Source organism: Oculina patagonica, chromosome 9 (genome assembly GCF_052425735.1).
Source record: "Oculina patagonica isolate OP01 chromosome 9, crgOcupat, whole genome shotgun sequence".
Classification (NCBI taxonomy): Eukaryota; Metazoa; Cnidaria; class Anthozoa; order Scleractinia; family Oculinidae; genus Oculina; species Oculina patagonica.
Window position 1 is genome coordinate 31,986,896 of NC_135766.1, and position 22,844 is coordinate 32,009,739.

The 22,844-nt window shown below is 39.7% G+C and overlaps 2 protein-coding genes across 2 annotated transcripts; one reads left to right on the forward strand and one right to left on the reverse strand.

The window, feature by feature from the left end:
• Positions 1-1,174: 1,174 nt before the first annotated feature.
• On the reverse strand, positions 1,175-13,472 carry LOC144665494 (chitinase domain-containing protein 1-like). Its single transcript, XM_078526724.1, has 14 exons — positions 13,232-13,472; positions 9,160-9,306; positions 8,571-8,656; positions 8,139-8,185; positions 7,698-7,742; positions 7,480-7,586; positions 7,208-7,269; positions 6,514-6,606; positions 5,491-5,589; positions 4,113-4,249; positions 3,514-3,529; positions 2,880-2,960; positions 2,209-2,251; positions 1,175-1,499 (listed from the first exon to the last, which is right to left on the reverse strand). The coding sequence occupies exons 1-14, from the start codon at positions 13,361-13,363 to the stop codon at positions 1,401-1,403; spliced, it is 1,194 nt and encodes a 397-aa protein (XP_078382850.1). The 5' UTR covers positions 13,364-13,472; the 3' UTR covers positions 1,175-1,400.
• A 635-nt stretch (positions 13,473-14,107) lies between these two features.
• LOC144664744 (uncharacterized) lies at positions 14,108-20,854 on the forward strand. Its single transcript, XM_078525951.1, has 3 exons — positions 14,108-14,411; positions 17,842-17,982; positions 19,256-20,854. The coding sequence occupies exons 1-3, from the start codon at positions 14,208-14,210 to the stop codon at positions 20,063-20,065; spliced, it is 1,155 nt and encodes a 384-aa protein (XP_078382077.1). The 5' UTR covers positions 14,108-14,207; the 3' UTR covers positions 20,066-20,854.
• Positions 20,855-22,844: the final 1,990 nt, after the last annotated feature.

Consider the following 22,844-nt stretch of genomic DNA (forward strand, 5'->3'; position numbering starts at 1 on the left):
TCCTTGTGTAATTGTATTTCTCCACTGACCGTAAAAGACCCATTTTCGTCAAGCGCGCACTGCAGGGCCCATCTATCAAAACTCTAACTAGGGAAATAAAAACCTCCATGTAACTTCCTTGTTTTATACACCTAAACCTCGGAGACAAGTAAGGACCTGTTTATTGACCTGTAGACCTGTTTCCCCCCAGAACAGACGAACAGACGACAAAATTCGTCTTGGTAACCAAGACAGCCTGTTTAACGGGCTCATGTGAAGAGCGAAGGTTTCTTCTGTACGAAAAGCTGAAATCCCAGCCGGTTAACCGGGCTGAAATTCGCCATGTAATCGGTCTCTACTGAAAGTAAAGTGAATATTTACCAGGCAATTTCTTGAAGGTACTTCTGATGAAGTATTCGACTTTTAATTCAAACGCTAATTTTGTCTTTGTACGTACCCTTAAAATGGCACCTTCCGATCATGAGGAGCTACATGAATGATTCACGCGCATTTTTCAGAACTAAGTCGCCAGCTTTGGTTTGCAATCAAACTCACTTATGTAAAACAAAAACATGAAAAATAAATATAGGTCAAGGGAGGCGCGGTGGCTTAATGGTTAGCGCGCCGGACTCCTAAATAAATAAATAAAATTAATATGTGTTTATAGTGGTCATGCACTTAGCTTCATATCTCAACGAGAAAGCTAGTTTACAGGCATGCCACTGAAACAGAGGAAACAAATAATTTATAAATGAACATAACAAGGTTAAAAATCCCAACTGGCAGGAGGCAGACCAGTTGGCTATACACAAAGCGTGGTCGAGGATTTGAACTCTGGACAACCGAGATACAAATCCAGCTAGTGGCAAGGGCAGGCCTCGAACCGGTGACCACCGGATTACAACACCAGCGCCCTAAACCACTCGGCCACGCTTGCCTCCTGAGCGGACGTTCCCGGTTCAAGCCCTGGCCGGGGTCACTGTGTTGTGTTCTTGGACAAGACACTTCACTCTCATAGTGCCTCTCTCCACCCGGGTATATAAATGGGTACCGGCGAAATAATGCTGGGGAGGGGAGGGGGGTTCCCTGCGATGGACCAGCATCCCATCCAGGGGTGGGGGGAGTAGAAATATTCTTAGCTGCTTAATGGTATCGAAACCGGGATATGCTCCGGCAGTATGCGCCACTTGGCTCGAGGCTTTTTTTATAGGCCAGCCTCGGAGGTAAAACGCAAGGGGAAGAACCAGCGTAGACTCGAAACTAAAGACATTCTTTTTTTTTATTTGTAAGCTTATATCGAAATTTGCAAGGGTGTACCATCACTGTGATAAGTTTTCACCAATGAATAAATTATTTAGGAACGTTTTACGTCTTTACATCCGTGACTGCTTTAAAATCTTATAAAATGAATAATAATGCATTCAGAATAAGTCATAAAAGTAATCTAGTCCTTGTCCGATCTCCCAGATGGAGATTCCCACTTCCAGTTCCTTAGCGAGATCCAGCCGTACTTGGATGGACTAAGAGATAAAAAATGTCATTAAACACACTCGCAAGACAGGAAGTAAAGAAAAAAAAAGAACATGGAGGTACATTACTTGTAAAAAGTTCGGACGTTTTATTTCAGACATTTAATTTTCGGACACTTTTAATTTCATTTCGGACAAATTTCGGACAAAAATTTCGGGCACGTTGCTGAGACATGGCTAAAGTAAATGTACGCCTACAAAACACGAATTAAACTAAAACAAAATCTGTGAAAATGATAGTTTCACTGCACCCTCAAGGATTTACAGATACATCGACACCAAAATAACACAAATACTATCAAGCGCAAAGTGGCTTCATGATCTGCGGCAAGATCTTCAAAAGGATCATCTGGTTCTAGTTCCTTAGTTACAGCTTTTACTAATTCTGCCACCTCAAAACCCTTCCTTGTCACGTCGCGTTTGTTCGTGTACTTAAAAAAGTTATACTGTACTGTAAATATTTCGGACGCTAATAAAAATTCGGACGGTTTTAATTTCGGACACTTTTTTTATCCGCAGTTAAAATCTTCCCAATTTTTTGCATGTAATGTACTTCGTTTGGTGAGAGTCCTGCGCTCTAACCATTCAGCCACCGCGACCCTCACAATAGGACATCAAATGAAGATCAAACAACGTTTATCAGAAACTGAAAAGCAGTGAGGCTTAGCTACTTTAAAGACAACAAATTGTTTCACTTTACCTTCAGCGACGGGTAAAACACAGTATGATGAGTTCCAGCGGAGCTGCAAGAATGCAGGGAAATGCTTAGAGAAAAACCTGCTATGCGTTTATTTGACTATGGAGAGTTAAACCACGAGATGTAGAAGTATGGCACTGACTCTTTTTTGCTATACCAAAATCGAAAGACATTTTAAGACGTAATTACAGTCTTCGTCAGTTTAAATAAAACAGAATGTTTTTATAATTAGAATGCGTTGAAGGAGTTTCAATTCAATAAGCAAGGGTGTGCAGAAAGGAGTAGTTTAGAAATATTCTTTAATCCAATTAAACGACCTCCACTGTAGCTCCGACCAGCGATGCAAAATGCGAATTTGCAATTTTCTACGTCATGAGTGGCACGTTATAGGTTCACGTAGCCTCCCATGCAGCCGTTTTCAGGGGATCATGTTGCACCTATAGGCTAGGACTCACGCAGCCTGTAAACTAAACGGCGTAAAAAATAAGATGTCGCATCGAAAAAAAAATACATCAATCTTATTTTTTCCTTTTTACAAAATCGCCCTTATAACGTTTCTCACGACAACCGCTGACTCACTAAAGCATCAATAATCAGTACTGTGACGCTAAAAAGCCAACTGAAGCAAAATTAAAAGACAAGTATTTGACAAATTGAAAGTTGGCTTTACTTACGTAAACTTGAACGAATGTTCTGCCACGCCTTCCTCCCAGACCAGTTTTTCGGTTTTGTGTTTCGTCAACAGCTCAATATATCTAGTAAGAGAAGCGGTTACTTATCTTAGTCCAAAAAATTAATCTTCTTTAGAGATTTCTATACATTCTTTCAATTTTAGTTCTGACGGTTTTGCAGGAAATCAAGGCAATATTGTCTAGTTGATGACTTGCCTTATTCTCGTCAGCTGTCCTGGGGACAATCTATTGGTACTCCATGGAGAAATTTGAGTTTGGTCATTCTTAACTTCCAACTTGCAAACGGATCATTGAGTTCGCTAAGCCATGTGATCGGCTGCAGAGTTGCTGCGACAAAGGGCTTAGGGCTTTTTTTCCGAAACATCAGCTTTTCAAACTAGTTACGACGGTTTATTTCCCTTTATCAAGTTCCTGTTGAAAACCAACTCATTTTTTTTACTTCCCCACCGACGCAGAAACTATTAACTTTGCTTTATTTTAAACGACGATCTTTTCATACACACATTATAGCGTTCAGTCTCTTAAACGTTAACTGGGAGCATGTTGTCGAAACCTAAAGTCTTTCTGCGATAACTCACTTCCCTGAACATTCAAAGAAAGCGAACGAGTAACTCACCGTGATCCCAAAATGGCTGTGAAGGCAGGTTGATCATTGATATGAAAAACAAAAAGAAAATGCAAGAAACGAATAAGTTTTGGAAGTAAACTTTCTAAAAGTCGTTCGCCTTTCGTTTCCGGTTTGGTGATAGCTCTCGCGTTTTGCGCTCTGTGAGCTCGAATTGTAAGCAAGTCTATTTTGGAAGCTGCGATGGTGTCAGAAATCACGTACCTAAAAACTGACTCCGATTAAGACCGAATTACAACAGAAGGAGACTATTCTCTGAGTTATAAGAAAAAAAAAGTGCAAGCCATATTTACTGTAGCCGCAGCTCCACATGGAAATTAATACAGATCAGTAGCCTGCGACAAAGCAGAAGTTTTATTGCATGCGGGAAAGGGAGAAGTTTGGAGCAAGCAAAAACAGTAACAAACATTGACAGAAACTACAGCCTGCGAAGAAAGCGTCCCGTACGAACGAAGAGCTATTTCCACAATTTTCGCGCGGCCAGAATGCCGAGAAGGCTCTTCGTTCGTACAAGAATGCTTGCTACACGACTGTAACGCACGCTACATTGTACTCAGTAAAAAAACGATCTTTTTAAAATGTTCACGTACGTCCTCCTCCCATGGCGGCAAAGTCCTGGCCGTAGAAGTTGAGGCCCATAAGAATTTTTGACCGCTGTTTTCCCTTTTCTGGACTCAGTGTGAGAACACAGTCTTTGATCCACTGCAAAGGGGCGTTAGGACCAGGTCTAAATTAAACAAAAGGAAAAAGAAGGTTTACATTTCAAGTGGTATGTACAATCATCTAAAATGTAACAGTTTGTTTCAGAGCAATGTTTCACTTAGGAGTTTGTGCGAACGAGTGTGATATCGATTTGAAAACACGAGAAAAGAACTTTCATGTCTCCAAGCAACCATGTATAATTTTATTTTATCAACCTACTAATTACGAGGTTTTTCACGATTTTCCGATGATTTCCGAAGATTTTTTCAAAATGTTGTCCGAAAGTCGTACGAATGTTTTCGAACATTTTCCGAACTTTTCTGAAAATTTCGGAAGATTAACGAAGATTGCCGAGGAAGATCCGAAGATGTTTCTACTAAATATCGATAAACTTCGGCTTTTTCAGCATTGAAACATGGTAAACTCATCAGCAAACGTTTCGAAATCGAAATCTTCACCATGTGAAATATATCATATCTTTTACAGCGTAAAGATTTTTCTCAATGAGAGAAGTCCTGGCAATTCTCTCTAGTTGATATAATAAATAAGGGTTCGTTATGTCCATTTTTAAAAACAGGTCATAATAATTACATCGTTTTTAGGAGGTAAAACATTAAATTATGAAAAGAAACGGCCCAGTGCTCGACCTAATCTTTTTGTCTTACTAGCCATTGGGATAGTGATGTTACGAATAAAGGGAACGTTTGTCGGAAAAATTAATGTGAATAAACCCCTAAAATGACACCTATCTGGGCTTGGCTAAGGGTTTTTTTTTTACCCCTAAAAGAATACTTCTTTTTTTCTCGCCTGGTCGCCCTAGACCGCTAATTAACACAGTATGATGGCATTTTTTTTTAATTCTTCACGTGCAGCCCCAAACGAGACCTTGACAGCTAAAAATATTGACGTTCTGTTCTGAACACCCTAAGTGAGACAAAGGTCCGTAATTTACACCCCTCAGCGAGACGAGGAACATCCCCTTCCCTTTCACATGGGAGTTCCCGACCCGGGAGGTATTTACTAGGGACTTTCAGATCGGAGTACAAGTACGACTTTCGAATTTTAATCAAGTTACGTTTCTACAGCCCTCACTCATCCCTGTTGTAGGCCAGTTTGGTTCGAGATTGGTGAGAAATGTGATAATTGAAAACATACGCACTAGGTTTGAAAAGTCGTACTAGTACTCAATGTGGTATTCGTACTCCGATTCGAACGTCCCTACTGAGCTTGGTATGATAGGGTCAAAACACATGTTGGGTGTTATACCTTCCATGAGTCGAATAGTCATAAGTCATGAGACTAAAGCCATCAAGTACTGGCGCCAACAGCTCGAAGTCATGTTTGTCAAAAGATCCTGGCTTTTTACTGTCAGGAAAAAATAAATAAAACAATATAACCATTAAATCAAGAGCGGTGCTATCCATGATCAGAACAGACGTTTTTTTTTCCTTTTTTTTAAATTCGCTTCACGTTGAATGTTCCCATAAAGAAAGCTTCGAACTGCTCCGTCTTTAATCAGAAATACTCTGTAGCATGTCTGGAGTGCTTCCTTTCCTTCTGAAAATCGAAAGAGGTGTTGTAGAATCAAGAACGGCAAGGCTGCTCAGGAAAATTTAATTCTCGAAGAGAGTGTACTCCCCTACTGTACGCCATTTTTGACACAGTCAAACCACTTTAATACGGACACCAAAGGGACAAGAAATAGTATCCGAAATATGGAGGTGTCCGTATTACAGACCCAGGGGGGGGGGGGGGTACTCCTGCTTGTAAATGACGGGGATGATCGGAGGATTTTTTTGGGTTTGAAATTTTCGATTCCGGGATTTTTTTGGGTTGGAAGATTTGGCAAGTATTTTTTTGGGTGACTTGATTCAAATAGGGGATTTTGTTGGGTATTAAAAACAAAATTAAGTGCCTTGGCGCGGCCTTGGCGTATTTATGGTATGATGAATAATAAAACTCGAGCATTATTGCCCCTCCTGACAATTTAGGGGTAATTAGACAAGGGATTTTTGGGGGGTTATTTTTGGTCCAGGGATTTTTTTGGGTAATGTCAGAGGACTTGGGGATTTTTTTGGGTCCTGAGTTTTGCCTTCATTCGATTATCCCCGTCATTTACAAGTCGGAGTACCCCCCCTGGGATTACAGAGGTATCCGGCTGAGTCTAATGTCCGTAATAGGGAGCTGGTGTCTGTACTATAGAGGTGTCGGTATGGAGTGGTTCGACTGTAATTAAATTTTCACTTTTCACGTTGATATTTCACAAATAAATTTATTGATAAGGCTTACCCAGCATAAAATGGCGGAGGAATCACCAAAATAATCTTGAGCTTTTCTTTATGTAGAGAATCGGCCATCTTACTTACAAGAAGATATAAGTCCCTGAAAGACAAATGAAAGACACATCGTGTTTTCTTCATTTATCATTTTTGCTGCGCCTCTCCAAGCTTGGAATTATACTAGAATAGCTTGAAACGCATTCTATAGCTTCCGAACGCTTCCATTTTTTTTTCCGGCGTCAAACAAAAACAACTTAATTGCCTGGGTTCGCAGGTTAGCAACCCTTTCATGACGTGAAAACCCAGGAAACAACATTCGGTGTTAAATGTACAGTGTGCTCCTGAAACACTAAGATTTAAAGAATCTTCGGGTGCTTTATAATGTGGACTTGTCTATAGTAGAACAACAGAGTTAAGTTGTTCCCAGGGCTAATCGCAAGAATGTCGCTTTCCCTGGAATGTCCCATATCCCTGGGATATTCCCTTATCCTGGAATCTTACTCAAAACCCTGGGACATCGGAAATCTTTTCTCAGAGTTATTCTCGTACCCCAGGACATTCCATTTCCCCGGGACCTTTTACGATACAAACATTAAGCCTGCCCCCCATCACAATTTCAGCATTGTTTCCTTGCTTCTCTTGGGAGTGTGCTACCGGTAACTTTTCCCTGTAATTAAAATAAATAAGGAACATGCAGTACTAACTCTTTAGTGTCTCCGTTATATTGACTCCACACCTCAAGAGTAAGACCATCAAAATAATTTGCCTGCGAAAAACAAAAGTATTAAATTATGAAACAATACAAACTATCTCTTCTGCGAAATCAAATTATTTTTCTTAAATCAGTCATTGACAAAGTTGGGTCAGCCAATACAAACATTTTATTTTCTTGCCTTTTTTCCCTTTTTTAGGAATTCTTTTATTAAACGTTAAACAAGGTAAAAATGTAATCTGAGTGATTATTACAGGAACTGACCTTTAGGAAGGACACAATTGTGTCAATAAGAGATTGCAAGGCAGTATCACTTGAGAAAATTATGTGATAGTCATTGAATGTCCATTGATCAAAAAGTATTCTCGGTACTGAAAATAAATTGGAAAAAAATCACCATCAATACATCATTTAGGTACAGTGTGTACAATGTACATGTATAAAACTGCGCAAATGTACAGGAACATTTGACCATATCTCACCAATTTTCACGTGTTTGCCACCTTTTCGGACTTCTGTCATCCAGCCTAAACAAAATACGAGACATAAAAAGTTACCCATATAAAATTATTTAAACAACCAGAAAGTTTATTTTATTCCCTATTACCCTGTATGCACATGTCATTTATGGCCATTGTGAAAGACCTGTGTAGAAATGCAATAACATCTTAGCTTAAGTTGCCTTATTGATGCTAAGCCATATACACACACATGAACAGGTCTGTATTCAAAACTAATGTACATACTAGTTATGCTTGCTAAATTTAGTGGCAGAAAAGGATCCCAGCACACAATGGGAAGGTTGGGATGAATACCATAGAATAATTATACAATGGCTTTGCTCATGGTATTCTGATTGGCTGTGTTTTCTATGACATGGTATAAATGTTTGTAAAAAACTGTGTCAGTAAAAAAATTCTTACCTTGATCAATATCATGTGTGCCTTCTATTGCAAAGGTGCCTGTTTTCCTGTCAACAAAAATTGTACAAGATTGTACAAGTCATGTGCATGTATTAATATAATAATAATTTATATATTTATATTAACACTGTACATGAACATGCCCATTTGAACATGTACTTATTTATTTGAGGAAGTTATTGGGAGTTAACAAAGCCAATAAATAGTATTTAAGGAAAATTGATATATTGAGTTAAAGTTATGACAATCCCATTCAATGAAAAAGATCATAGCACATACAGTTAGAATTTATTGAGAAAAAAAGTACTCAATATAAATATTATTTCAAACTTCTATAAATAAATATGCATTTCTTATAAGTCCTGTAAACTTCACTTATGTCTATCACAACTAAACAGATCGAAAAATCTCAACTGGCAATAAAGTACAAACCTTCTTTTGACTTGGAGCCAGACTGGAGAGACATACGTAAACTTTGAGCTGAATATTTTTGCTACATCATAACCATGAGAATTCCACTGAGAATAGAATGAGAGAGCGATGACTTTTGATTAACGAAAAACATACTTAGTTTATTTGTAATTTTATTGTCTTCACTGTTTTTTATTTCTTTTAGTGTTAAAGCAAAAGAACCATGTACACTCGCAGTACGATCCGTTGCTAGAAATGCTAGCCGGAAATGCTGCAACACTTACAGTAATGTTATTAACTAAATAAATAATATTAAGGCAAAATTACTCAAACCTATAGCTAATGTGACAGAAAAAAAATGAAGGGCAAGCACTTATATATGCAAAGGATCACATGATGAATGCAATTACGGTAAATGCAACTCCAAGCAAAAAACATAATAATAAATTAATGAAAATTGACACATGATTGTTTTTGGATTCCTAGAAATACACGTAATTCATTTTCATTCACCTTAATATTATTTTAAAAACCTAAAGGTACATGTACTACACCCTGATTTGGCTCTTAGGAAAAGGAAAATTACATTTTTGGTTTGAAAAATACTTACTGGTGTAACATATACAAGGGCATCCCCATCAAAGTTAACTTCTGTCATGTTTTTGTAGTACGAGCTGTGGAACTTGATAATATCTCTTGTTCTGGGATTTTCCACCACCAAGCCTCGGGCTGTGACATTTGTGTTTGGTGGTCGTGTCTGGAAAAGGATTTTAAAAAAAAACAGTAATGTTTTACTTTAAGTTAATTATTAACCACTTCATTTCTCAGTAGTCTCCTTTGCAGCTTAACTGAGTCTTGTCATGCAATGCTCATTGTTTGGCGACACTTAAACTGCTGTGAGGGAGACTACTTCATTTCCAGCTAGCGCCAAACCTCATGTAACCGGTTCAAACCTGATTAGATTTACGCGAGACCATGTGCTATTTAAAAAGTTGTTTGTGTTTGATTCTTCTGAGCTTAATTCACAGTGTATTCAGTCGGACTACAGAAAGACCATTAGCCTGATTGACAGGGTAAGTCTTTGAAAGCTCTTCAGAACCCATGACTGTCAGGGAGCCTATAGTGGCCTAGTGGTTAGCATGCTCGACTCCATAAAGAGCAGTCCTGGTTCAAGCCCTGGCTGGGGCACTGTGTTGTGTTCTTGGGCAAGAAACTAAACTCTCATAGTACCTCTCCCACCCAGGTGTATTATATATATTGTGTATAAATGGGTACCAGTGAATTTAATGCAGGGGTAACCCTGTGAGGGACTAGCAACCCATTCAGGAGGGGAGGAGGGGAGGGGTGTAAAATGCACCCAATTGCTTAATGCTACAGAAACCGAGATATGCTCCAGCCTGATGGGCCAGTATGCTGAATGAAGGACTTAACCCTTTTGGCTACCTTTTGTACATGAAGAGTAAAGAGCCGACCTGCCAACTCTCACGATTCTGCCATGAGTCTCACAGTTTTTTATCTTTTCTCATCAGGTTATGACAAGAACTCCCAATCTCATGGTTGTCTGGGAAAATCATTTTGAATTGAAATATTACATTTTTGAATAACAAATGAAACATTTGGTGGGGAGTCCAGCATGCTAACCATAAGGCTGGGGCCACTAGCCTCCCTCTCAATTGACGAAAACAAAAATAGAAAACAAATAATGGCAGATCCAATACTGAAATGCCACAAAAAACAATTTACTTTAATTTCAAATAACACTGTATCTATAAATACTAAGACATGTTCTGTAATAATAAACTAAGCTCTTCAACTTTGAGTACTGAGGGTTATTCAATAAAATGTTACTTGTCTCATACCAGTAAATAAAACATTCCAGCTACATCCTTTGGCTAACTTCATAGACTGTCCACAGCCTCTCGATTTTTCAACGCAAAAAAGCAAACAAAGCGAGCGCGAAGCGCGAGCGTGCGGGGGGAGGGGGGCGGGAGGCGAGCGAAGCAAGCCAAAGAAAAATAGAGAGGCTGTAGACATCTTTGAATAAAAGTGGAAGTATTAGACTCCTCCACTTGTCTCTGCCTCGACCTTTCAATTAAATCGGACCAAGAAAAATTTGAGCGGTAAAGCGCTTGTTTAATTGACTACAAGTGTCAGTTTACAAAACAACTTCACGTTTGGTGAAAAAAACACGTGAGTTTTTATTTCGGTGTTGATAATGTCGTCTGAGACGACTTCTTCAACCCCCAAAAACCTGCAAAAAGAGGCAGAAAGCCGAAATCAAGGCGGTTCTTCCGATTTTTGCAGAATATGGTGGTCTTTCGCGATTCGCTTGGGGAACTTCGGCAAAACATCGTACATCTCTATGGAAAATTCATTTGTCGAGCCAAAACGCGAAGGTGTTTTACGGCGAAAGTTGGCAGGGGTCTTGGCCGATTTGGGAATTGTGCTGCAAGAAGACGAATTTCGTTCTAGTAGAGTGTGTTCATCTTGTGCATCTAAAGCTAGTAATGCAGCAAGCAATATTGAATTTCTAAAAAAATCTCTAGTGCGACCGATAGATGGCGTAGAATCTCCTGCATGTACAGGGCAAGACGAGCGATTGAAAAGAATGACAGGTTCGCCGACTCACACATCTTCGGCGAGGCAAAAGTTATGTCGGCCAAATTATTCACCAAAAGTTATGCCGCAAAAGTTATGCCGGCCAAGTGATTCAATTTGATCATTCATGATGCTTTTTAGCGGCAAAACAACAAGAACAACAACATTCCCATCTTCTTGCATTTGTTTCGCCGTAGCATACAGCTGGTAGATAAGGCTTTTCCCGAAGCCAGTCGGTTAAATTCCAACTACGTCCTTCGAAAAAAGAAGGTGCCTTGGGGAACAGCCTCTTTCTGCTCGTCTTTGAGCGATGAATCGTTTGGAATTTTCTCCAACGAGCATTCCAATAATCAATTCATCGCAATTTGCAAATCACAGCATGTCAATAGTGATGACAACTTGAGCAAACCGCTAGACGCCGCGTGCAAGCAATCATGATCGGCCGTTGTCAAGGTGATGACACTTTTGCTGCCTTTCAACCAATGGGAATTTTCCGTTTCTGGAGAAACGGGAAATTCAATATTTCCAAAGATGTCTACAGCCCTCTATTTTTTTCGCTCCTCGCCCCCCACCCCCTTGCTTCCTTCGTTTTGCGCTGGCGTCCAGTTCTCTTGCCGTTCTCACCGCGCGCTCATCGATCGAAAAAACACGAAAAAATAGAGGGCTGTGGACAGTCTACTAACGTCATGGTGCTATGATACTTTTAGCATTATAATAATGTTTACCAATAATTATTTTAGACTACTGATCAATGATTTTCTGATAGAGGAAACATTATTTTTTAAAAAAAAAATGAATTATCAAGATTTCCCTATCATAATCACATGATATTGAAATAAAATAAAATAAAATAATGGCTATATTCAGAGAGGATGCCACATCAGCGCTAGCTGGTTTTTATGCAGGTCCTCTATAATTCAGGTCAATTGGAATTTGGAAATGTTGGTTTTTCAGGAGGGAGAAAAACTGGACAGTCCGAAGGAAAACCCTCGGAGCAATGCAAGAACCAACATCAAACACAACCCACATATGGCACCGGGCCGGAATCGAACCTGGGACCCATCGGTAGGAGGCGAGTGCTCTCACCACTACCACGTCTTTGCCAACCCTGCTCCCCAAGAAAATATAAAATAAAAATGTCGCAGCTCCTTGCCACTATCTCTCTTTCTAATGAATGGCCTGACATAAAAAAAAAATTCCATATGTTATTATAAACTCTATAAAAAAAGCAAAAGGAATTAATAAAATAAGGCGACATCAGCCACCTCTTCCCTTTTCTGAGGAACTGTTATTATTAACTCTTGACATCTGCAGTGACTTAAAATAGTTCCCTTAGAGCTTTGTTTCAATAAAAATAATTTGCATAAATTCCCCTTCCTGTCACATTGATCTATCTATTGGTCAAACTCCTGGCAGCGTTATTATTATGATAAGATCTTGAGTTGAGTAACTGAATGCAGTCTTCAAGAACAAATTCATTAGTTTTTCAGACTGAAATTGACAAGCAGTTTGTAAAGGTGAACGAAAATGAATACATCTTAAACCTTAATTATAATTTCAGCAAAACACCTGTTCGGTTTGAATTTGTCAGTTTATATTTCACTTAATTTGCATTCATTAACAGTTGTTCTAGTGTTGCTTTAAGGATTGCTGGGCTTAACACCTAATTTCTTAACTTCAGATTAAAAAGAACTTTAATGAACGCGGGCCACCAATTTTGAAAATAAAAATAAAATAAAACTTTCTCACATAAGTTATTGGTTGACGGGCATATCTTTAAAATAAAATAATACATTATTGAGCTTGATCTAGGCTGTAATAAAAATAATAAATAAAACATATTCTACTAGCGTTAGCCACTAAAATGTATACACGAAATATAAACTCTATAAATTCACCTGACTTTCCTGTTAATTAAAAATTGCCCAAGCAATAGTTCAACATGACTATTATTGCTAATTTTCGCGATCTTGCTAGACTAAAAATGTCTGCTGCTAGACTTTCTTAATTCATCTACAGCCTCCACGATCTACTCCAGAAGCTCCAGATAATTACTTAAACAACAATAAACATTTTGTTCTCACCGATCTGCTCGGCTCAGAATTCTTTTTATCCTTCTTGTCCTTCTTGGACAGAGTTCCAGCCACGTGCGAAACATTTGTTAGCCAACAGCTTGCGAGAACGAAAACCAGCACCGTCAATAATAGCCTTTGCATCTTGGACGGAAGATTAATTCTGAGCGAAAACAATCCGCTACCTGACAGATGCGATGGTTAATATGGAAACGGGTTATATTAGTGGAAGTTGTTTGGGATTTGGATAGAATTATTCATGGCCGTTCGTAAATGAAGCGTCAAACCCACATTTGAGTTTGCCGCTGGACACAGAGTACAAAAACAATACCTACTCGAGGAGGGTAGGGAAGAATCGAATCCCGGAATCCCTGCCATATAAAGCCGTTGATAAGTAATTTGCGGTTAGGTTTTTCATCGAAAAAGTATAAAAAATATTTCCAACTGCGTGCTTGTAATGAAACAACCTTTCAAAGACATTTTTAAACTTAGAAAAACTGGCTACTTACGGAGTAGGGGTGGGGAGTGAATACCGACATCTACTAGCCTGTGCCGTGAAAGACGGCTGTACACAAGGTGGGGGACCTAGGAGGGGGGGGGGGGGGGATGTTTTAGAATTGTTTTAGCTTTTTCAAAGAACATTATGTATTACTGCTTCTTGACAATATTTTTTATTTTTATTTTACTTTTGAGGTGTTCCTTTCGATTTTCGATTCGGATTTTCGATAGCCTGAGTATCTGAAGGCCTGATACTCAGGTTAGATTTTCGATCGTTGTTCGTGCTGGCCGTGAGAGATCTGAGTAAGAGGTCGGCGGGGGCAGCCATATTTGATCGATCTGGGAACGAGCTACCCTAATGACGTCACGATCGCTAAACGGAACAAACAAAAATGGCGGGGAAATCGCGCGTTCGATGAGGATTTACAAGTAAATAGTTGATATAATTCTAGCGCGTGTCTGCTTCTGCAGTTTTTCTTTCCAAGTCAACATGGTCATGTATTGCATGGCTTTAGGTTGCAACAACAAATCAAAGAAAAGAAAGGATCTGACCTTCTACAGACTTCCTCGAGACCAGGAACTTTTGAAAAGATGGTTGGTGAACTTAAGAAAACCGACTTTACCTCAATGCCTGGATTATCTCGCCGTGTGCTCTGAACACTTTGAGCCTGAATGCTTTGGAAGAGATTTGAAGGTATGTTAAGTGTTTTAATTTGAATTCCCAATGTTTCTGTGCAGTGATTGATATCCTGTGTTAAACTACATGTTAATGGTTGCTATAGGAGAGTCGTGGGGGAGGGGGGGGGGGGGGGGGCACTTCCAGTAAGCTCCCAAAAATAATAGTCACACAACAATGTGTCAATGTGGTTTTGAGCATTTTAGCCTACACCAAGTTTAATACTGCACTACTGTGTATATCTCCATTTTTGTAAATTTTATACCCAGTAGTGTCGCAGCCCTCAATATTGTGTAGCAGTTGCTATCAGTTGTCTTGGGTGCTAGAGGTCTTTTACAAATTGTATGTTCTAATGTTCTCCTGAAGGGTAGTGAGCCAATCATGTGAGACTTAGCGAGAGCTGCTACGTGTACCCCCAGGGGGGTACTCCGGCTTGTAAATGAAGGGGATGATCGAAGGATTTTTTTGGGTTTGGAATTTTCGATTGCGGGATTTTTTTGGGTTGGAAAATTTGGCAAGTATTTTTTTGGGTGACTTGATTCAAATAGGGGATTTTTTTAGGTATTAAGAACGAACTAAAGTGCCTTGGCGTATTTATAGTATGATGAATAATCAAACTCGAGCGTTTTTGCCCCTCCTGGCAATTTAGGGGTAATTTGACAAGGGATTTTTTTCAGGGTTATTTTTGGTCCAGGGATTTTTTTGGGTAATGTCGGAAGACTTAGGGATTTTTTTGGGTCCTGAGTTTTGCCTCCATTCGATCATCCCCGTCATTTACAAGCCGGAGTACCCCCCTGGGCGTGTACCTGCCCCCTAAAGGGACTTTGTCACGGATATAACCAGATTTTTGAACTGCCAAAATTTATATTTGTGTGGTAGGAAAGCTAAACACAATGGTCCAGTTTTATTACAATTTGCTAAAGCCGTCTTTAGCTTTGGATGGCTCAGATGGAAATGGATTACAATTTTGAAAAATTAAGGCTACAGTGTAAACCTTTTAAGTTTAACTTAAACTCTAAAGAAAACGATGCACCTGTGAGCACAACAAGAGCACCTGAATGCACGCTCATCATTTTTTTTTCCTCGCAATCAACCAAAACAATCCCCACCACTGTTTAATACGCAATTTTAAATGAAATCAAAATACGAAAAGATGAAATTGCAATTCACAGGCGCGTAGTTTTCTTTAGATATTACCCCATTTTCTCGTTAGCATGTTTTTGACTGTATTTATAGCCCCGTAAACTTCATCCCCAAATATTTCGAAAACGCTCAGATCATAGAATTTGTTCAAACTTTGCTAACATCGAGGCAGTTATGAGTGGTACAATCTCCTTTGCGCGATTTTCAAAAAAATCTCAAGGTGCCAAGGAATGCGAACGGAAGTAAAAAATGTAATGACGTTATTTCATTGCTATAGCAACTCCGATGTCAAAATTACACTGGTCATAAATAAATTTCATCTTAATTTATGTAATACAACTGTGGTGATCATTTTTCAATAGCATTGTAAATGGCGACGTAGTTAATTCTCAAATTTCAGCGGTGTTATCCCTAAAATATCCAGTTGAGCCACCTTAATACATGAATTACAGAGTTACACCTAAGATATACATGTACACATGAATTATTTACAAGATAAGTTCATCGCATTATTTATTTACAAGATTGTTTTAATTTTATGACTCATTAATTCCACTAAGTTACATGTTAACAAACAACATTACAAACGATTATATAAATTAATTATACAAATTAACTATATCTAATTATCTATACTAACGTCTCAATTTGGAAAAATTGACCAGTCCATGGACCACCACGATGGTCTACCAGTGGACTACCTAGATGGATTACCTAATAAACTACAGTGTACCCTGGAAAAAAACAATGAAAATAATTAATTATTACTCTTTAGTTGTTTGTTTTGATTGGTTCACCACGATCCACCATCTTGTTTTCATTTCGTGTTAATTACTGCTGCTCAAATGTTCTGTAGGCGCATAATGTAGAATAAACCACATCCCTAAACTCCCCCACCTCAAAAAAATTGAATTTATCATGAATGAATGTTACATGAGGGCTCCTGAAAACTGCCTTGGCGAGTTGGATTCCATAATTAGACATTATTGTTTGGGGTGGTGTTTGACTTCTTGCAACTGTAACATCTAATAGCCAGTTAAACACAAGGGAACAATATTAGGAAATGTTTCAAGCCAGAAGATTAACAGGCAAGGATAACAAAAACGATGGTTTGGTATTGCCCTTTAATCCTCATGAATATGAATATAAAAATTCTCCTGACTGTTCTTCATACATTTTCGTATTGTTTTTGGTTTGGAGAATTTTTAAAAGATCAAACCATTTTTCCTTTGTGTATCATTTTCTACATTCTCACAACCTTTTCTCTTGATCAAGCATTTACACTGTGGAGAAATTTGATTTTGATGACTCTTGGGACTTAAAAGGAAAGGCCAAAACCAAAATCAGCCGTTATAAACGTGAAATGAAAACAAGATGGCGGATCGTGGTGAATCGATCAAAACAAACAACCGAGGGGTAACATTTCTTTCTATTTTTTTTTTTCAGGATAGTTTATTTGGTAGTCCATATAGGTAGTCCATCTAGGAAGTCCATTTGACAGTCCATTAAGGTAGTCCATCGTGGTGGCCCATGGACTGGGGGTCAGTGAAATGTACCTACCCCTTATAATGCTGTGTGTTTCTATCTAAAGGTTAAGTCAACAAATTTATATGTTCACGAAAGACTAGTGCAATTTGTATGAACACATCACATAAAGCTTTGTTTGAAAATATTTGAAAGATAAAACTAATAACAAACACAATTGTCCTCATTTGACTTCAAAACTATCTGAGGCTTGCAGTGTTCTTCAGAACAGATGTTGTGTGCGGACAAAATTGATATCTCAGCATTAATGTTGTGCCAGAAGAAGGTCGTTGTTTTGTAGCAACATGTAGCAATCCTAAACACAGGGAGCAGAGGAGTTCGGTTAGAATTGATCAATAAAATACGTCTTACCTCTTTGAAATGCTCTCTTGTGTATATTTTATCCGTAATCAGCCCATTATGCGACCCAAAATGCACTCATTTGCAACGTTCTAATGCTTCGAATCTCAACAAAACCCGTACGATCGTTTTGACCGCCATTACAGGGAGCAGAGGAGTTCGGTTAGAATTGATCAATAAAATACGTCTTAACCCTTTGAGATGCTCTCTTGTGCGTCGCAAATGAGTGCATTTTGGGTCGCATAATGGGCTGATTACGGATAAAATATACACAAGAGAGCATTTCAAAGAGGTAAGACGTATTTTATTGATCAATTCTAACCGAACTCCTCTGCTCCCTGTGTCCTAAACACAGTGGTGTACATCAATCTCATTCTGTTTGTTTTTTGTTTATTTCTTTCTTTGTTTATTGGTTTGTTAGGCAGAGCTGTTGGGTGGGAGGCCCAAGCCACCCCTTCTGAAGGGTTCAGTTCCTACATTGTTTTTATACAATAATTTTAAAGCAAATGTGAAAAGGAGGGTTGTCAGCGAGGAGCGAAGAAAAAGGAAGGAAAAGGAAGAGGTAATAAAAAATCTTTTTTTTTTCTTAATGAACTGAAGGTTTGGTTGATCCAAGCTGCTAACACGACGTACATGTTAATTGTTGTAAGCCGGAAGGTGCAAATCCAGCTGGCACGAGCTAAAAGGAGAAAAAAAAATCTGAGTCCCCAAATGAGTCAGAACCACGACTTTTCACGGACTTTCAAATCTAGCACGGTTTGTAGGATGTTTTTACACGTGAAGCTAGCTACCATGAGTCCCCTGTAGCTCAGTGGTAGTGGCAAAGCGTCCGAAATACTAATCGGAAGGTCTTTGGTTCAGCTCCTGCTAGGAGCACTCGGATTTCCTTTTCCGAATATGCCTGTGTTAATGTCAGTTATTGAAAAAATTCATATTTCACCACATGACAGTGCCGTAGCATGACTAAAATAAGTGGGCGGGCACGCGAGCGCCGGAGGCGCGAGCCGCTAGGGGGGTCTGGGGGCATGCCCCCTAAGAAAATTTTGAGATTTAGAAGCTTGGAAATAATATGTCCAGCGTTCTCCAAGAGCTATTTGTGATTTACGCATATCGCGAATTATTATTCAACTAGTGCGCGCGCTGCCCATATATGGTCAAAATGTGAACGTTATCTGTCATCCGTACATAACAGAATCCTACGATATACGTAGGTTGCGAAGATTCGTCCGAAATCTTGTAAAGCGCTGCATAAATACAGTTTTTCTATCTGCAAAATGTGTTTTGTTGACAAGTTGTTGAATAATAAAACAATTATCCTGCTCAATCTTGCGGAATATCGGCTGATTTTAGCCAACTCGGCCTACGGCCTCGTCGGCTAAGTATCAGGCGATATTCCGCGCGATTTCGCAGGATAATTGTTAATTATTTACTTCCTACACTGTCTCAGCAAACCACTGAAGAGAGTATAACACTTGCAACGTCAATTATAAAATAGAAAACCGACTGTCTATGTATCTTGAAACCAGCAAATTTTTCACCTTTCAGAGTCATCATAGTACGTTCTGGTCTTAATTTCTGGTTTGTTTTAGTTTTTGGCCGTTTAACATTGTTGTGCATCACCCTACGTACGTTAAAAAAAATGAAAAGAAGTACAAATGTTATTGTTTCAAACCTCTCGGGAGATAAAATTTTATTTTCAACATTTTATACAGGTCTGTTATTCCTTTTTGGGATAAAAAAAACTGGGGGGGGGGGGCACGGGCCCCCCCGGCCCCTCCCCTTGCTACGGCACTGCATGAATGCATTAATTTTTGCTTTTATCTTTTTATCTGCAGATATTAAAGGATTTACTTGGACCATACTACAACATGAAACCGGACAAACAGAATCTTACGTCGGAGTCACCGATGGAAGATGGAGAATTAGAGGACAAATTTAGCATTCAATCACTCTTGCCCGGCTTTGCTCGCGCTTACGAAGACGAAACGAACACTTGTCACGACCAGGCCCGATCAGGCACCGAAGTTGATGTAAGCACTGATCACGACCAAATCCGATTAGGCGCCGAAGTTGATGTGAGCACTGGTTACGACCAAATCCGATTAGGCTCCGAAGTTGATGTAAGCACTGATCACGACCAAATCCGATTAGGCACCGAAGTTGATATAAGCACTGCTGATGACCAAATCCGACCAGGCACCGAAGTTGATGTGAGCATTGGTGACGACCAAACCCGATCAGGCATCGTCGTTGACGTAAGCATTGGTCACGACCATAACCGATCAGGCACCGACTTTGACGTAAGCAGTAGTCATGACCAAGCTCGAACATGTGCAGAAAAGACGAGCACTTCTCCCAAACAATGCAACAAACGTAAGAAAAAGGAGGAGATCTCGTGTCAAACTATAACACCGTCGTATTTTGCCTCAGTTGCCCGCGTTTTTCGCTTTAATCCAAATTCCAAGATTTTGATTCTGGACCAGGCTTGTCAAACTGACGAAAAGCCAACAGCGGAAATATCATGTCAAGCTAAGCCCTGCCTGGTTTCTGTTGAAACGCAATGGGACGAGAAAGATTTTACTCCAGATCCCGAACAAGTTAAGCAAGATCACTCGTACTGTAAAAGGAAACGTCCTTCAAAATGAAAACGCATTTTTCTTGTTAGATGTCACTTCTTGGTCAAGTACCATTCCCTTCTTCAGATACAAAAAAGAGTAACAAAGCAAGCTTCATTGCGCTCTTGCAATTCTGGCATGTGATCTTGTGAGTGGAATTTTTCGACGAAGCATCCTGCCTTGTATCTCGTTTGATCAAATAACATATTTTGTTTGTTTTGTCAAACATGTACTTTTCTATGTACTCAGTTACAAAATGTTTTGTTCAAGAGATCTCAAGAGTTACGTTTAAGAAGTTTTTGACATCGAGTTTCACTGGTGTTTCTTACAAAAAATTACATGGAAGAAAACTCGTGATCAGCTTGAAAAATCTTTCAAGATTGAAATGACAGTGTTTGCGCGCTGCATTGCATTTTGAGTACAAAATATATGTGTTTGTCGCGATCAATAGTAAAATTTACGGCAAAGGGGCTTTTAAATTTCACTCTTATTGACCGGTGACGTCATGAATGACTCGGGGTCGAAAGGCCCCGGGTTGGAGCCTGGGCAAGGTGTTTGTGTTCTTGGGCAAGGTGCTCTACCGGCTTTGCCTAGTTCCTGTAAGGCTTTCCCCAGGCCCGTACGGTCACTTCTCCGCTTGCGTCAAGCGACCGATCCGAAACGCATTGACCGCGCGGCGTAGTTTTTGAGGCCTAGGAACTAGGCAAATAACGGCCCAGAATAGTCTCTCTCCACCCAGGTGCATAAGTGGGTGGACTAGCACTCCATCCAGAGGAAGAACGCAGGAATAATAAATGCATCATATTAACCTGGCGTGACAGTGCGAACCGAGCACAGTTAATAAGAGATTTATTACACGACTAAAAAGATGTTCATAGATGTAAGCGGAAAGAGTAAAAAGAAAGGGATTCTGACTCAGGGCCCACCGGGTGTTTTAGTCAGAAAAGAATTCCATAACGTTGTTTTACAAACCTTTAAAAAAAAGTACGAGGGGGTATTTTGTGCGCGGGATCTTTCGGGCCAATACCTGGTCTTGACCCTGGTCTTCTAGTTGAAAAAATATTGGACCGGCAGTGGAGAAATCTGACTGGTTGTTTTAGTAAGTGGCACTCTGACCACCTTAGTCGTGCAATAATTCTCCAAGTTAAGTTGCCCGGCCAACTAACTTCTCTACTAACTTGCACTCGCCACTTCAAAAGCAAGAAGAAATCTGAGACGAGTTTCACCTTGTAGTCGTTAATTCAAAAACAGTCACCGTTAATAGCGACAAAACAAAAGATAAGATGCCATGTTGACCCAGTACCGATTCCACAAGTGAGTCCAGAGTTCTAATCGTTTTTGAAGTTGCGAATTGAAACTGATTTCAATCGGGTGTTTAAAACCAAAACTAAAGTAATCACTCAGGCCAATCGCAACGGGCACAATCTAGTGAACCAATCAAAACTCGCAACATTCTTTTAGCTGGTGCTAAACGCGGGGAAATGGGAGACGCGGTGGCCTAATGGTTAGCGCGCCGGACTCCGGAGCGAGCGTTCCGGGTTCGAGCCCTGGCCGGGGTCACTGTGTTGTGTTCTTGGGCAAGACACTTTACTCTCATAGTGCCTCTCTCCACCCAGGTGTATAAATGGGTACCGGCGAAATAATGCTGGGGGGTTCCCTGCGATGGACTAGCATCCCATCCAGGGGGGAGTAGAAATACTCCTAGCTGCTTAATGCTAAGGAAACCGGGATAAGCTCCGGCAGTATGCGCCACTTTGGCTTGAAGCTGACCCTTTTTTTTTCTTTTAAACGCGGGGAAATGTACGTAAGCGAGTGACGATTTGCTTCGGCTCATCTTCTAATTGGTTAAGGTGACGGGCAGTTTTTAAACCAATCACTAAGCGAGGTAATACAAAATCAAGGCAAACGCGAATCACCGTTGATATTCAAGCCGAAAACCGCTCTCAAAAATAAACCCTTTGACTTCCACGTTCAAATGAAAGCTGTTGAGCAGTGTTTTTATGTGGTAGTGTTGATGCTGTACGGGTTGTCTTAACTTTTAAGTGCGTGGAGTGAGTTGGTTATCGAGTGAGCGTACGCGCCCCGCGCCCCGCGCCTACAGACTCTGGGGGAGGGGGAGGGGAGTCCCAAGGCAGCCCGACCGGGGGGTTCATTTCTCAAGGAATGTCGAGATTAAGCTTGTATGTTTTATATTGTTCATCTATGTTATGGTCAATTGACAGCTGTCCAAACAAGGTATCCACTGACCAGTATCACATGACCATATCGCGGGCTCAAGTGTACAACTCATCGAGGTTATGTGTTTTTTTGAAGTTGACCGCTGACCAGATGTTAGTTTTCCATTGAATCGCGGCCTCAAATCTAACTTCTTTTGTCCATTGTAATGATAAGTTTTTGTAAGCGCAATTTTTTTTCGATTGGAGTTGACGATTTATTTTCGGCTATGGATTTTTGTTGAGTAGTATACGTTAAACAGTATTTTCAATGAGAGTATTTTCACAAAATTTAAAGAACAAGAAAATGAGTGTGGAGCTCCGCTTTTAGGCTTGGCTAAATCTATATATTAAATGTCCCAAATTTTTGTGTGTTCATGCATGTGCGTTGCTCAGTGTTGATTCTTATTCCCCTAGCTTGAGAGCGAAACAGTTGCTTGCTCAGAGATAATAAAACAGTCAAAAATTTGAACAAAGCGATGCAACATTTTCAAACGTTTTAATGCTTACAAAGGCAGCTGATATTTATTAATACAAAGCAAATACAGTACACTTTCAGAAAATAAACAGATAATTTATCTTGTTATAATTAAAAC